The sequence below is a fragment of the Nicotiana tabacum genome, chromosome 23 (genome assembly GCF_000715075.1).
Source record: "Nicotiana tabacum cultivar K326 chromosome 23, ASM71507v2, whole genome shotgun sequence".
NCBI classification, from domain to species: domain Eukaryota; kingdom Viridiplantae; phylum Streptophyta; class Magnoliopsida; order Solanales; family Solanaceae; genus Nicotiana; species Nicotiana tabacum.
The window spans coordinates 25,444,653-25,460,424 of NC_134102.1; the positions used below are offsets into that span (position 1 = coordinate 25,444,653).

General features: G+C 39.6%; 2 protein-coding genes across 2 annotated transcripts; both read left to right on the plus strand.

The window, feature by feature from the left end:
* Nucleotides 1-1,732: 1,732 nt before the first annotated feature.
* On the plus strand, nt 1,733-2,230 carry LOC142177076 (secreted RxLR effector protein 161-like). Its single transcript, XM_075245536.1, has one exon. It carries the CDS (start codon nt 1,733-1,735, stop codon nt 2,228-2,230), a length of 498 nt encoding a protein of 165 aa, XP_075101637.1.
* Nucleotides 2,231-12,063: 9,833 nt separating this feature from the next.
* LOC142177077 (uncharacterized) lies at nt 12,064-13,366 on the plus strand. The gene is made up of 3 exons (XM_075245537.1): nt 12,064-12,200; nt 12,294-12,754; nt 12,927-13,366. The coding sequence occupies exons 1-3, from the start codon at nt 12,064-12,066 to the stop codon at nt 13,364-13,366; spliced, it is 1,038 nt and encodes a 345-aa protein (XP_075101638.1).
* Nucleotides 13,367-15,772: the final 2,406 nt, after the last annotated feature.

Genomic DNA, 15,772 nt, shown 5'->3' on the forward strand with positions numbered 1-15,772 from the left:
AACGTTTCCAGTTTTTGCTGCCTTTGTGAAGCAGGTTCAAGTGAATATGAGCCATATGTTATGAGTATAAGATATGATCACGGCACAATGTTTGATAATGTAAAGTTCAATGAATTTTGTGCTGAAAATGGTATAAGTCACAATTTTCAGCTCCTAGAACACCCCAACAAAATGGTGTTATGCAGAGGAAAAATAAGACTCTTGAAGATATGGCAAAGGACTATGCTGATTGACAGTGGTATTGCAAATGTTTTTAGGCGGAGGCAGTCAACACTGCTTGCTAATTGGTGAACAGGTGCATGATCAGGTTCCTCTTGAACAAAACCTCGTATGAATTGCTGAACGGGAGAAAACCCAAGCTAACTCACTTGGGAATATTTGGCTGCAAGTGTTTTGTTCTAAATAATGGTAAGGAAGCATTGGAGAAATTTGATGCCAAGAGTGATGAAGGTATCTTTCTGGATATTTCTCACAAAGCAAAGCATACAAGGTCTACAACAAAAGGATTCAATATGTTGAAGAAAGCATACATGTAATATTTGATGAATCACACCACTTATGTGGGAACGTTTCATACGATAAGATTGATCAAGACACAGAGTAGTCAATGGTTTATAAAGAACTCATTGATATGGAAAATGTAAAGGGTGACATGATGAGTCAAGTCAAGGAATCAAACGAAGAAGATGCAGCAGAATCTCCAACTGATACAGAAGAACCTGGTTCCTCTATCATAACAACTGAAGCAGATAATATAGTTGTTAATGCCGTGCAAGGAACTCCTGATGCTGAGCTAAGAAGCGGTACTCACTCCTCAATTGATGCAAACAATAAATCCCATTCAGAGAAACTTTTGTCTTCTCACAATGAGATTCAGGTGTCTAACTGGAAGCACAAAAGTTCAAATCCTCTCCAAGGTGTGATCACTCCTCTTGATTCAGGAATTCAAACCAGATCAAAGACAAGAAGCTCTCTTGCCTTCTCACCTTTCCTTTCTTAAATTGAGCCCAAGAATATCAAGGAGGCATTGAAAGATGCTGACTGGATTACTGCTATACAAGATGAACTCTATCAATTTGAGAGGAACCGCGTATGGCACCTAGTTCCTCGACCCTCAGATAGAACTGTTATAGGAACCGGGTGGGTGTTCAAAAACAAACTTGATGAGTTTGGGAATACAACAAGGAACAAAGCCAGGTTAGTAGTGCAAGGCTACAATCAAGAAGAAGGGATCAACTAGGATGAGACCTTTGCCCCAGTTTCTCGAATGGAAGCCATCAGAATCCTCATTGCCTTTGCATCTCATATGGAATTCAAATTGTTCCTAATGGATGTCAAAAGTGCATTTATGAATGGATATTAAAAGGAAGAAGTCTTCGTCAAACAACCACCTGGTTTTAAGTGTCATGAGCATCCTGAACATATATTCAAACTTGACAAGGCATTATATGAGATGAAACAGGCTCCTCATGCCTGGTATGAAAGGTTGTCTAAATTCCTTCTTGAAAATGGCTTTACAAGAGGAAAAATCGACAACACCCTATTTCTGAAGAAACGGGGGAGGAACTTACTTATTGTGCAAGTTTATGTTGACGACATCATCTTTGGTGAAACAAATGATTCCTTTTGTGAGGAGTTTGCCAAGCTTATGTGAAGCGAGATTAAAATGAGCATGATGGGGGAACTGAATTTTTTCTCAGGCTTACAAGTTAAGAAAACCTCTATGGTAACGATGATAAGCCAGCAAAAGTACATTAAAGAACTTCTGAAGAGATTTGAAATGGAAAGTTCAAAAACCATTGATACTCCCATTGCCATTGCCACTCATCTGGATATGGATGAGGCTGGTACTCATGTGAATGAAACCATGTACAGAGGTATCATTGGTTCACTCTTGTATCTCACATCCAACAGACCTGATATTGTATTCAGTATGGGGTTATGTACTAGATTCCAATCAAGTCCAAAAGAACCTCATTTGAAAGCTGCCAAGAGTATTCTAAGGTATGTCAAAGGAACACAGGACACGGTTCTCTACTATCCTTCAGGAGATAACTTTGACTTAATTGGGTATGCTGATGCTGATTATGCTGGGTATTTGCTGGATAGAAAGAGCACATCTGGCATGGCACATTTTCTAGGGTCATATTTGATTTCATGGGGTACAAAGAAACAAAACTCTGTGGCGCTTTCAATTGCAGAAGCTGAGTATGTGGCAACTGCCTCTTGATGTGCTCAACTGCTGTGGATCAAGCAACAACTGGAGGATTTTGGTGTATTTTCTGATTGTGTGCCATTACTGTGTGATAAAACTAGTGCTCTCAACATGGCAAAGAAACCGGTTCAGCATAAGAGAACAAAGCACATTGATGTGCGGCATCATTTTCTCAGAGATAATGTTGAAAAAGGTCTTACCTGCACGAAGTTCTGCAAAATAGAGGACCTAGTAGCATATATATGTTTACCAAAGCACTGAGCAAAGAGCACTTTGAAAAATATCGACTAGCATTTGGGTTGATAAAATCAAACTGAGCACCAGGTCCCTCAATGATTGGCTATGAAAGAATGAACAGGTAAAACTTCTAAAAAGTGTCTTCTGGCAATTTCTTACTGATCTCTATATCGTTACAGGTTAACACGCATGGCAACTACAGAGCAAACAAGCAGCTAATGATGTTGTATCTTGGTAAAAGGATGAGGCTCACATTTACAAAACTAAGTCAGGGAACCCGGGTCCTTTGACTCAGGTTAATAGTTCCTTTTTACTCTCATGCACATTGTAAACAAGTATAAAAGTGCCACGTCATTAAATGTTTCCGTCTCTCTCTCTCATCTCTTTAAAACTTAAATGTCACACCCATTATAAACCGACACGTCTACGCAATAATTTACACACGTTTGTAACAGATCCCTCACCCTCTCTAAATAACCCCAAAAGACGTCTCTTTCCTATATATCCCCATCAAAGCCAAACATTTCCTTTCTCTCTCAAAACAAACCTTCTCTTTCTTATGTCTTTAATTCCAACCTCCACAATGTCTCAACATCCAGAAATTTCAAACACTTCTAGAGTTGTCCCTACTATGTCTTCGTCTCACGAAGCACTAGAGCGAGAGTCTGAGTCCCAACCATTACCCAGTTAAAATCCCATACCAGACAAACAACCACCTACTACTTCTTTTCCAACCCCATCGAGTTCTGGTTCTCGCAGAAGTCGTAAGACCTAAATTCCCAAAAGATTTGTTGATGCAACCTCTACTTCTGCCTCACCGAAAAAAATGGCAGACAACAAAACAGTAGACGGAGAAAAGGGGCAAGAAGTCTCGAATCAGCAGGTTGGGGAAATTTATGAAGCCAAACAAGATGTTGTTGGCAGTGGTGAAATATCAGAAGTGCCCGCTCCAAGTTTTGATCTGAATATTGCTACTCCGACAGGTAATGTTCCTCTTGCATCTTCTGATTCTATTCTGGGTGTAAATGAGAGAGAAACAATAGAGATATGCTTTTGATTGCTGCTAAGGGAGGTTTGGTTGGAGCGTATGAGGGTGGTGATGTGACCAATGGGTCTCAAGGTGAATGTGAAGGGCCTAGAGTTGAAGGTGGGGAACTGGTACCTCTTGAAAACTTGGCACCAGTCAGTACTACGAGGGAAACAACATAGGGACCCGATCCCTGTGCCCAAGAAGAGCACTCTGCTCCCACTTGGGATAAAACCCCATGATCCTCAAAAGAGCCCCAAGTCAGTACTGATCTCTCTCCTTCTCCTCACTTTGATGCAATGCCACTAAACTCTATTATTACTGAGATGAGACCCCTTTCTGAAGAGGAAGATGACAATAGTAAGAAAGACTATGATAATGTGACTGTAGCAAGCTTCTTTGCTACTAGAAGTGGTAGGGCAGTTCCCAAAGATCCCATTCATAAAAGACCCACTACCAAGCTGTAAAAGAAGGAAGCCTTTGAGACTGTTCTGAAGAAAAACAAAGAAGAGAAGAAAAGAATGAGGTTGGTGAAAGGGGGAAAGCTAGTAAATAAGGAGGATATGCCTCCAGCAAATGTTGTTCATGTTGATGATGAAGGGGTGAATGAGGAACCTGCTTCGTTAATTCGTAAATCCTCTAAGAAACCTATGATTCCAAAGCCTAGGAGAGGCTCATCAGTGAAAGCTGTAGAGGAAGTGAAAAGTGTTGAGGGCGAGAAGTGTAGTGAACAATCCAATAAGAAGTCTGAAAAGAAGTAGACAAATGTGAGGAAGTTTGTGAAGAGGAAGGCTGGTGACAAAGGATGCAGGCAGAGCAAATCTTAGGAAGTAGAGGGTGCTATGGGGCAGAACTTTTGAAACTAACATTCTTGATATGCCAGGGATGGGACAACTCTTTGACATTTGTGAGTTTCAAAAGTGGACACATTTGTTCACTAATGAGAGTCTTAAGGCGTATGAGGAAGAGGTTCGTAGCTTATGCGGAGATATGTTTATAGTGGAGGATGATAACATTTGCTTGAAGGTCAATGGCGTAGATTTTGTGATGGACGGGGTTGTTCTAGGGAGCATTTTGGGAGTGCCTACTGAAGGGCTCTCATCCATTAGAGGGACCTGTTTGCATACCTTCAGAAGATCCATTATGAAGGATGATGCTGTGCAGCAGAGGGAACGGGTTCACAAGAAGGCCCTCCTTCCAGTGTATCAACAGGTCTTTCTTCCATGCACAAAGAGATGTTCTATTACTTCAAAAGCAAACCTGTTCCTCATGGAAGTACTGGATGCCTACACCATCATCAATCTTCCTGGTCTTATAATTAAACATATGATGAAAGTGGCAGACTTCAAGGACGGCAATCATGGCTTGACTTATGGGTTCTTACTCACTAAGGTGTTTAACTTCCTCAAAGTCCCTTTGGGAAGAGCAACAGTGGGAACTCACAAGCAAACCTTCTCAAAGACAAACTTGGAGGAATGTGAGTGTATTGACAAGAAAGGGGTGTGGGCAACAATTCCACTATTTCTCAATTGATTGATGCTTAGAATGCTGCAAATGAGGAGATAAGGAGGTTGAAGGCACGTAATGCCATTCTTAAAGGGCAGCCTAGTAAGGCCAAGGAAGCACCTGGTTCTAGTAGTGCACAAGGCACATATGTTGCTTTCCTGACCATAGAAAATGCAGATCTCAGGAAATAGGACGAGGACTTGAAAGAGCGGCTGATTAACGAGCAAATGTCTTCAAATGCTCAAATGGACATTCTCCTCAAAACCCTTTCCTCCTCATCCCTACCTCCCTCTTCCAGTGCCCCTTAAAACAGTTCCCTTCCTAGTATCCTGTTGTATTATGTCTGTCCTAACCTTTTTTGTTTGGTGTCCCTATGGCTGGTACTTTAAGTTGTTTTTTTGTGGATGTTTGTGTAACAATGGTACTACTATATCTTTTCATTTTTTTCTTAAATTAATGAGTATCTCATCTTTTACTATGCATGTTATACTCTTGAGCTCTGTTTTTTGCCATGTTGTGTGCACACATGTGGCATGAGTTAACTTTGCTAGACTTCTTTTTGCCTTTACTTGTGTATAGTCATTTTATGATGCCAAAAAATGGAAGAAATTTGATGCTTGAGAGGGGAAACACGTTCTCAGGGGAAATAAAAGTCTTTTTGCAGGGAATTTTGTATAGAGATCTGGTTCTCAGGGAGAACTTCAATTATAAGTTTGTCATAATCAAAAAGCTAGAAATTGATAAGTTATATGCCTTTTTCATTTTGATGATAAGAAGCAGATTGAGAACCTGTTACACATCCTCAAAGTGCTCAAGAACAACAAGTCTCAAGTCTGGCACAAGTTCCAACAACTTGATTCAAAGAAATTACAGAGGGAGCAGATAGACATCAGTTCCCTTGGTGACAGTACAAGTCAACTCTCCACAGTTGTAAAGTCACTGCACTGTTTCTCTGCACACACCCAACAGTACAAACAGTGCATCGGTCACTTTATGGAGCATGCCTTGTACCAGATAATTAATGGCATCATCCAAGTGACCTCACTTGTATATTACCAACATAAATCAAGTGAAAAAGACACACTCGAACAATCCGAAATTATCAAGTTTCTCTCTCAATTGTGCTGCCGATATTGAGTGACTTCAAAACGTCAAGAATAAAGCAACAACAGAACGAAGGACCAATTTCCACCACTGTGTTACCATATGTCCTTAGTTTTGTTGTACCTTTGTTAGAGTGATCTACTTGTAATTCCTACTTAGCTTAGCTAGAAACATAGTATAGGAAACCATCTGCAAAATCATAAACCTTGTGTTTGTATCTTGGATAGAGTTAGTCGTGTTGTGAGCTTTGTAATAGAGTTATTAAAAAGAGGCTTGTAATATAGTTATTACAAGTAGGTGAGGGATTAAGAGGTTAATTCCTAGGTTAAAATAGTTTGTAGTCTGAAGTTTGCTCAGTTAGTGAAGTTGAAATCCTACTAGTGTAGGTTGTGGTTTTTAATCCCGTGAGCTGGGAGTTTTCCACGTAAAACTTGTTGTGTCATTTACTTATCTTTGATTGTGTGCATTCCGTGGGAACTGATAGAGAATCAGGTTCTCTATACAGTTTGGTGGACCTAAGTTTCTATCAATTGGTATAAGAGCAGGTTCTTTCTATCAGGCTAACACTTAGAAAGGATCCACATGGCTGCTCCACCAAACTTTAAAGAAGGTAAATCAACCTACAGACCACCAGGACTCAATGGACAATACTACGGATGGTGGAATACAAGGATGCATGATTTTACCATAACTAAAGATTCAGAGCTCTGGGATGTTATCTGCGATGGACCTTTCACCCACATGAAGACCACTAGTGAGACAACAGTGACATGAATAAAAAGAAGACCTATAAAAGCTGACCATTGATGAACTCATCGAAAGTTTGAAGACCTATGAAATGAATAAAAAGAAGGACCAATAAAGAAGAGAACCCAAAAAAGAGAACCTGGTCCTCAAGGATGACAACAATGACTTAGGTGGTGAGGATGCTGACATGGCCTATCTGACAATAAGGTTTGAGAAAATGGTTTGCAAAAATGGAGGCATTACAAAAAAGGGGAAGCTCCAGCAGACCAAAAGGAAATGACTTGTGTCATAAATGTGGGAAGCCAGGACATTTTATCAAAGACTATCCTTTGCACAATCAAGACCAGTACAAGCATAACACAGACAAAACAGCCAAGAGAACTCTGTTCCTGATAGGAGATTTAAGAGAAAAGATGCTGCTGGCAATGTTATGAAGCAAGCTCTTGCTGCATGGGGAGATTTCTCCAATGAATCAGGGGAAGATGATGAACAAAGTGACACCTCCATGATGGCTGTTAAAAGCGAAGCAGCTGAATATGACTCTATCTTTGCCTTGATGGCAAAATCTCCTGAGGATGAAGATGATAATGACATTGAGGTAAACTTTCTAGATGTTCAAAGAAATTTGAAGTCTTATTCTCAAAAGAAGCTTATATCCTTGGCAAATGTCCTAATTAATGCTTATCATAATCTCACTAATGACAAAAATGTGTTAACTATAGAACTAGGAGAGGTTGAACATGAGAGAGATGATCTCGTAGTCGTAGTGGTTGACTTAAAAGAAACCATTGAGGATTTTAAAAAGGAAAAAGGATGCTTTAACTGAGAAAATAAAAAACGTAGAGCATGAGAGAGATGACTTATTGGTGGTAGTTATGGATCTAAAAGAAACCACTGAGGAACTAAAAAGGAAAATAGTTCTGGGAACACTAGTAAGGGAAAAGAAGTTGTAAGTGAGGCACACCTTAAGCTTGAAAATGAGCTAAAAATGGTGAAATCTAGTATGTTTGTTGAACTTGAAAGAAATAGACAACTTCAGGAAGATCTAGGTAGAGTTAAGAATGACCTAGAAAAATCTCTTAAGTGGACCCGGTCCTCTGATGCAATCACTTCCATGTATAAGAACAATGAGGGGAACATGCAGGGAATCGGGTTCCAAAAGGAAAAGACTCCCTACAATCCACATCGCAAGTACGTTACTGTCCTTGGTAACTGGCTTTGCACTTACTGTGGTAACACTGGGCACTTTAAAGAAACTTGTAAACCAAAGTTTTTGTTGAAAAAGTAACTACTGTTACAAAACCTGAACCCTCAAATAAAAATGTGTGATGCCTGCTTGGACAAGAAGAAGTTTTATTTACCCTTTTCCTTACTACAAGGGACCCAAACTTGTTAAGGTTCCTAGTCTAACCCTTGATTTTCTTGTGTAGGGAGCAGTGAAAGGAAGCAACCAAAGATGGTATATGGATAGTGACTGCTCTAAGCTTATGACTGGAAGCACCGATGATTTCCTTTCACTCAAAGACTTACAAGGAGGGAGTGTGTCCTTTGGCAATGGCAAAAAGGGATACATTCTTGGAGTAGGAAGAGTTGGGAAGACACTCACTAATTCAATTGAGAATATGTACTATGTGAATGGCTTGATGATGATAGGTTAGAATCTCGTATTTTAGTCACTTATCGCACTCTAATTTACTATACTTTAATTGAGTTTGAGGTTTAATCGCTAGTGTTTTGCAATAATTGCGTGTTTTATGCATTGAAGGAGTGATTCTGAGCTATGTAGATGTTATGGAACGAATTTGAGCTATTTGGAGCTTTGGAGTCTGAGTAAAACCCCAAGGGATTAAGCCGGGATTGCGTTCGAGGGTCGAGAACCACGTCTGGAAATCAAAAAGTCAAGAAACATCCGTACTCTAAGAAAATTACACAACCACAGCGCGCCGTGGCTGTGTAAATCCCTCAATTTGCATGCTCTCTGAAGTTCTCCACAGATACCCTGCCTGGCACGTCGCCCCATGCGGCGCGCCTGTGCAATTTTTACAGAACCGGAATCCTATTTCGTGCAGGAAAAGGTGTTTCGTCTGGGCCCGACCCTACTTAGTATAAATATATGTAAAAACGTTTTAGAGGACTTTTTACACACCTTAGACCGAAGGAGACTATTTTGGAAGGGAGAAGACATTGGGAACATTCTTAGGAGGGGAGAATCATCGAATTCTTCACTCCTTCATCTTTTCTTTGTAATTTGTTTATGCAAAGTACTTGGAAAAATGTTACTACAAACATGAGTGGCTTAGCACTCAAGTTTCTAGGGTTGTGGTTGACATGATTATTAATGTTTATTAATTACATCTTCGTTAATTTGGATTATCATCTTGTGATTATTTTTTTAATTCTTGTTTTAACTTGTAAATTGTTGTAGCTACCAATTCACCCTACTATCTATGCTATGCTTGGGAAAGTCGCATTTAGATTAGAGTAGAATTAGAGAAAGCTTGTTTCTGAACCCGCAACTCAGGAAAAGATTTTGTGGTTAGGATAGGAATATACCTAACATTCTTGCTTAATTGAATTCCGTATTATATTAGTTCATGATAAACTCAATACCATAGGAATATATGATTGATATATTGTGGACATGCGAGTAGTATTTTTGGAACATGCTATTCATATAAACGATCCGGTTAATTAGAAACCATAGATAATCTGGATTAACGAGTGTGATTATTGAACTTAATAGGATTAATAAACCAACCACAACCCTGGAATCTTCATCTCCTCGGAATTAAGATCTCATCATGCACATTTGCATTCTTGATAAATTAGTTGTACTTTTTTAATTCCGCAATAGTATATTAATAGAAAAACAACACTCTTGATTATCTTGGATAGTAAATTGATTTTAGTTTGCTTAGTTAACAATTACTCTAAGTCTTTCTGGGTTCGACATCTGACTTTCGAGTCACTTTATTACTTGACGGCCACGTATACTTGGGGAACCAACAAGTTTTTGGCGCCGTTGTCGGGGACTTAGTTATTGATTGTTTATTTAAGTTAATCTTTTATTCGTTATTTGTTCAAGTTTTAATTTTTAGTTTGCCTTATTTGTGATAACACTTGATCTTCTCTTAAATGCGGAGGAGTAGAAGTGCAAACAGTCTCCTTCTTCTTGATCTTAAAATAGAATAAACACTTCACAGAGTGATGAGGGAAGTCGAAGCTAGAACTGGAATAGAAAGAGAGTTGGACATCATAGTTCAACCACAGCCAATAGAGGTGGCAGGTAATGAAAAGCATCCGGTGATAGAAGCTGCATGGCCCAATCTTGCTAATATGACTCAGGCTATTGTGAAGCCTAATATTACAGGTCACTTTGAACTCAAACAGTACATGGTACAATTGATTCAGTCCACAGGTAGTATGTGGGTCTATCTCATGAAGATCCACAGAGGAACATTCAGAACTTCCTAGAAATTACGGACACTTACAATTATCCGAACGTTTCCAAGGACTATGTCAGGCTCACACCGTTTCTCTTTTAATTGTTGGGGAAGCTAGGAATGGTTGCAAAAGGAGCCCGCAAACTCAATCAACACTTGGGATTCAGTTACCCTAGCCAATTGAGGGTGGACAATGAAGAAGCAGTCTTCAATGTATATCGAGCCATTCAGTTACCCTGTCATTATGAGGACCTGGCCATGATATCTATGGTGGAAATAAATGAACCAGCCATAGAGCCAAGTGCGTTTAAAGAAGATGCACTAGAAAAGGCATTGATGTTGTTCAATCACTTGGAACTTGAAGAAGAGGTTGAGGAGATGTTGCAAATTCTGGATGCATCTTGCGAATACATAAGCGAAGAATCACAATCTGAGCCTCTGGATAGGCTAATCGACCCGCCCCTAAACCCTCAGTTGAGGAGGCTCCAAAACTGGAACTTAAACCCTTACCATCTCATCTTCATTATGCATATTTAGGAAGTTCTAACACTTTACCTGTGATTGTTTCTTCTCATTTTTCTAAACTGCAGGAAGAAAAGCTCTTTAGGTTGCTGAGGGAGCACAAGCATGCCATTGGTTGGACAATGTCTGACATAAAAGAGTATTAGCCCTACATTCTGCATGCACAAAATACTCATGGAGGAGGGACAGAAGCCTAGAGTTGAACATCAACGCCGCCTAAATCCAATCATGAAAGAGGTGGTGAGAAAAGAAGTGATTAAGTGGCTCGACGCAGGTATAGTATTTCCTATCTCCATCAGTAAGTGGGTAAGACCTATTCAATATGTGCCTAAAAAGGGTGTACGACTGTTGTAGTGAATGAACAAAATGAATTAATCTCAACTAGGACTGTGACTGGTTGGCGAATATGCATAGATTATAGGAAGTTGAATAATGCTACACTAAAAGATCACTTCCCTCTCCCCTTCATTGATCAAATGCTTGATAGGTTAGCCGTACAAGAATACTATTGTTTCCTTGACGACTATTCGGGGTATAATCAGAATGTAATTGCCCCAAAAAATCAAGAAAAGACCACTTTTACATGCCCTTGTGGCACTTATGCATTTAAGAGAATGCCATTTGGGTTGCGTAATGCACCTGCGACTTTTCAAAGGTGTATGATGGCTATTTTCATCGATATGGTGGAACGGTTTGTAGAGGTCTTTATGGATGATTTTTCTGTGTTTGGTCCTTCTTTTGATGAATGCTTGACCAATCTTGCTAAAGTGCTTTCTAGGTGCGAGGAGATTAATCTGGTATTGAATTGGGAAAAGTGCCATTTTATGGTACGTGAAGGTATAGTGTTGGGGCAGAAGGTGTCCAAAGATGGACTAGAAGTTGACAAGGCTAAGGTGGAAGCAATTGATAAGTTTCCACCACCGATCTCAGTGAAAGGAGTTAGGAGTTTTCTGGGACATGCAGGTTTTTATCGCCGATTTATAAAGGATTTCTCAAAAATTTCCTCTCCTTTATGTAAATTGCTAGAGAAGGATGTGTCATTCAAGTTTGACGATGCTTGTCTGAAAGCATTCGAGGAGCTGGAAAAGAAGTTAGTGAGTGCACCAATCATAGTGGCTCCTGACTAGAACGAGCTATTTGAGCTGATGTGTGACGCTAGTGATGGTGCAGTTGGGGCCGTATTGTGCCTGAGGAGGAGCAAAGTATTTTACTCCATTTACTACGCAAGCAAGAATCTCACTCCTGCTCAAATAAATTATACTATGAAAGAAAAGGAGTTTCATGCTGTAGTGTGGGCGTTCGATAAATTTTGGGCCTATTTGGGTGGCACCAAAGTCATCGTCTACACAAACCATGCAGCCATCAAGTATTTGTTTGAAAAGAAAGATGCTAAACCAAGGTTAATCCATTGGGTTTTGCCCTTGCAGGAACTTGACTTGGAGATCTGAGACCGTAAAGGAATAGAGAATCAAGTGGCTGATCATTTGTCCAGATTAGAAACTCGGAATCATGTAGCTGAGGGAGATGTCATCAAGGAAACCTTCCTGGATGAGCAATTGTTGGCCGTTACTGCTGGGGAGGTGCTACGGTATGCAAATTTTGTGAACTATCTGGCAAGTGGAGGAATGCCGCATGATCTTGAACCTCATGCTAAAAAGAAGTTCTTGCGAGATGTGATATCATATGTGTGGGATGAGCCACTTCTGTTCAAATGTTGTACCGATCAGTTAATGAGAAGATGTGTGCCCGAATCTAAAATAAATGCTATCTTACATGACTGTCATACATTGTCTTATGGTGGTCATCATGCGGGTGACAAAATGGCAGCAAAGGTGTTGCAATTGGGTTTCTATTGTCCTAGGTTGTTTAAAGATGCCCATGAGTTCCTGAGGAGGTGTGATAGGTGCCAGAGAACAGGAACAATTATGAAAAGTCATGAGATGCCATTGCAAGGTATTATGGAGGTTGAAATTTTTGATGTGTGGAGAATTGATTTTATGGGTCTGTTTCCTTGTCTAGTGGGTGTAAGTATATTTTGGTGGCCGTTGACTATGTGTCGAAGTGGGTGGAGGCCATTTCTCTTCCTACCAATGATGCCAAAGTTGTGATCAACTTTGTGAAAAAGCATATCTTTACAAAGTTTGGCACCCCGAGAGTGATGAAAGTGATGGGGGCACCCATTTCTGTAACAAGCTATTAGACAATGTCTTAGCAAAATACGGGGTCAAACATAAGGTTGTGACCGCTTGCCATCCTCAGACGAGCGGACAAGTTGAAGTGTCAAATAGAGAGATAAAGCAGATTCTAGAGAAGACGGTTAGTGCAAGTAGGAAAGATTGGGCCGCAAAGCTTGATAATGCTCTATGGGCATACCGGACTGCCTACAAAACTCCAATCGAAACCTCCCCATACAAGCTGGTTTATGGAAAGGCATGCCATTTACCGGTAGAACTTGAGCACAAGGCCTATTGGGCGATAAAGAAGCTGAACTTTGATGTAGAATTAGCGGGTAGAAAATGGTTGATGCAATTGAATGAGTTTGATGAGTTTCACTTGCATGCATAAATGCCAAGTTATATAAAGAAAAAACCAAGCACTGGCATGATAAGCATATCCACCATTGCGAGTTCGAACCGGTCCAATTGGTTATTTTGTTCAATTCGAGGTTGAGACTCTTTTCGGCGAAGCTCAAATCGAGATGGTTAGACCCGTTTGAGGTAGTGAGAGTCACTCCACATGGTGCAATTGAGCTGCAAGTGAACGGACAAAGAGTAAAGCACTATTATGGAGGTGACTTTGATCGTCAGAAGTTGAAGGTGTTACTTGCCAATGATTAGACGAGATTCTGTGTCGTACCGCGACGTTAAATCAGGCGCTTGTTGGGAGGCAACCCAGCTTTACTGCTTTCTGTTAGGTTTGATTTTTTTCTTATTGTATTATTTTTGTAGTGTGGTTTTATTTTGTAGGATTTTGAGAATAGGGAGCAAAGCCAGAGAAAGTGTGCAAAAGCGAGATAGATGGTGAGAACTAAGTGTGGGGTGCCCACACAAAGGACCATACTTGGGGGAAGTCTGAATACCCGTGAGCCGCTATTGCTTCGGCCTTTGGCCTTTCAATGAGTTTCTTGTCCACCCTCATTATTGTTTTGTTTTATTTGTGCATTGGGGACACTGCACTCTTTTAAGTGTGGGTTGGGAGAATTTCTCTAGATAATTAGTAGTAGTATAGCTCCAAAGAAAAATCGGAAAACAAGTAGAAAAATTGGACTTTTCCCGACAATAGATCTCATTTGACAGTTTTCTTGAGGGATTTAAGTTGAAAGGAAAAAGAAAAAAAAATTTTCGTTGTAGGTAGTGTAATAATTCCCCTTTGATTTTTATTTATGTCGCGGTTCTTTTCCAATGGTTTTGTTTGAACCGGGTGTAGTTAGTTTTATTTTTGTTTGGAGTAGGAGCCACTGTGCTGTGATTTGAATTGAAGAAATATCTCTTGACTTTGTTATGCCTTGAGAATAGTGAGTACTTTGGCTGTGACGCTTATGCTCAGTTTTTGATTCTTGTTGAAGTACCTTAAATTGTATGATCTTAACTTTTCTTAACTGCTTTGACTACAGTGTCTTGATGAGTCCAATCTTGAGTGAGTTATGTGCCGTGTGTGTGTGAGGGTTGTGTGTTATTCTGTGTATTGCATTTGATTTCTAGAACTTGCCCCGTGTGTTTGCAAAGCGAAATAGTAGTTTTGTTCAGTCTTGGAAGTGATATAGGCATTTCTTTGTTGAACCAATTATATAATTTACCCGCCTTATTATTATGTATCGCACTTAACCCCCTTGAGCCTGTAATCTTGTTTCTTTGGCAACCACATTACTGAGCCTGTAATCCTGTTTCTTTGGAAATCACATTACAAGCCTTACCCATTTATTGAATTAACCATCTATTTGAACCTTTTCACCTCTCATGAACACTTGAATTGTAATGAACTTTGTAAAAGTTAAATTGTGGGGTGGTTGGTTTTGCTTTTGAGTGGAACTAATGAAATAAGGAGAAAGGTACACTAGTTTGAAAAAGTAAGAGCCACTTGAATTGAAAAAAAGAAAGAAAAATTAGTTGTATTGTTATGAAAAATATTCCTTGATTGTGGTAACTCTTGATGTAATTGTCTTTAAAGAAGTATGGAGTTAATATACATTGATGTGAAGGTGGAGTTATTAGTTTGACATAAGTGTGGGGTTTTAAATCTCCAAGTGTATGTATTAAAGTGCTTAGGAGGTGTAGTCACTCTTATATCTAAATGTATCCTACCCGTCCCACAGCCTACAGTACAACCAATTAAAGTCCTACTTGATCCTAGACTGAGTGAGATCGATTAGTAGAGTAGTACACTACGGGCAAGCCTATGGTGCATCTTTTGTGGCATATGAATGTTATTTCTAAGAGTGAGTGAATTCTTTCTAGCTTGAGTTCCTAATTGTTCTTAAATTTTATTGTGTGTGGAACTACTCTCTTTTGTTGTGTGAGGGCACTTGATTCATGAAGGAATGGTAATGTCATTGACCTCTATGTTAGAGTAAGTGAGGGGGTTGTAATCTGTGGTACTTATGAGTCCAATCTTGAGGTGAAGATGTTACACTCTTGTGCTTAGTCTATTTTAAAGATTCTTGGTGTGATAAGTTAGGAGAATTGTTTAAAAAGGTCGTGTCTATATAAAGTGTAGTTTGATTGCTTGAGGACAAGCAATGGTTTAAGTGTGAGGTGTTGATGATAGGCTATAATCTCGTATTTTAGTCTCTTATCGCACTCTAATTTACTACACTTTAATTGAGTTTGAGCTTTAATCGCTAGTGTTTTGCACTAATTGCATGTTTTATACCTTGTAGAAGTGATTTCCAGCTATGTAGATGTTATGGAATGAATTCGAGCTATTTGGAGCTTTGAAGTCTGAGTAAAAGCCCAAGGGATTAAGCCGGGATCG

Bases quoted from the DNA above. Each gene is read 5' to 3' on its own strand.
- LOC142177077 (XM_075245537.1), top strand. From the start codon at position 12,064: ATGAAAGAAAAGGAGTTTCATGCTGTAGTGTGGGCGTTCGATAAATTT. The intron at 12,201-12,293 runs GTTAATCCATTG...TCATTTGTCCAG, and splicing joins AAGAAAGATGCTAAACCAAG to ATTAGAAACTCGGAATCATG. The intron at 12,755-12,926 runs GTATTATGGAGG...TTTGTGAAAAAG, and splicing joins TCATGAGATGCCATTGCAAG to CATATCTTTACAAAGTTTGG.
- LOC142177076 (XM_075245536.1), top strand. From the start codon at position 1,733: ATGATAAGCCAGCAAAAGTACATTAAAGAACTTCTGAAGAGATTTGAA.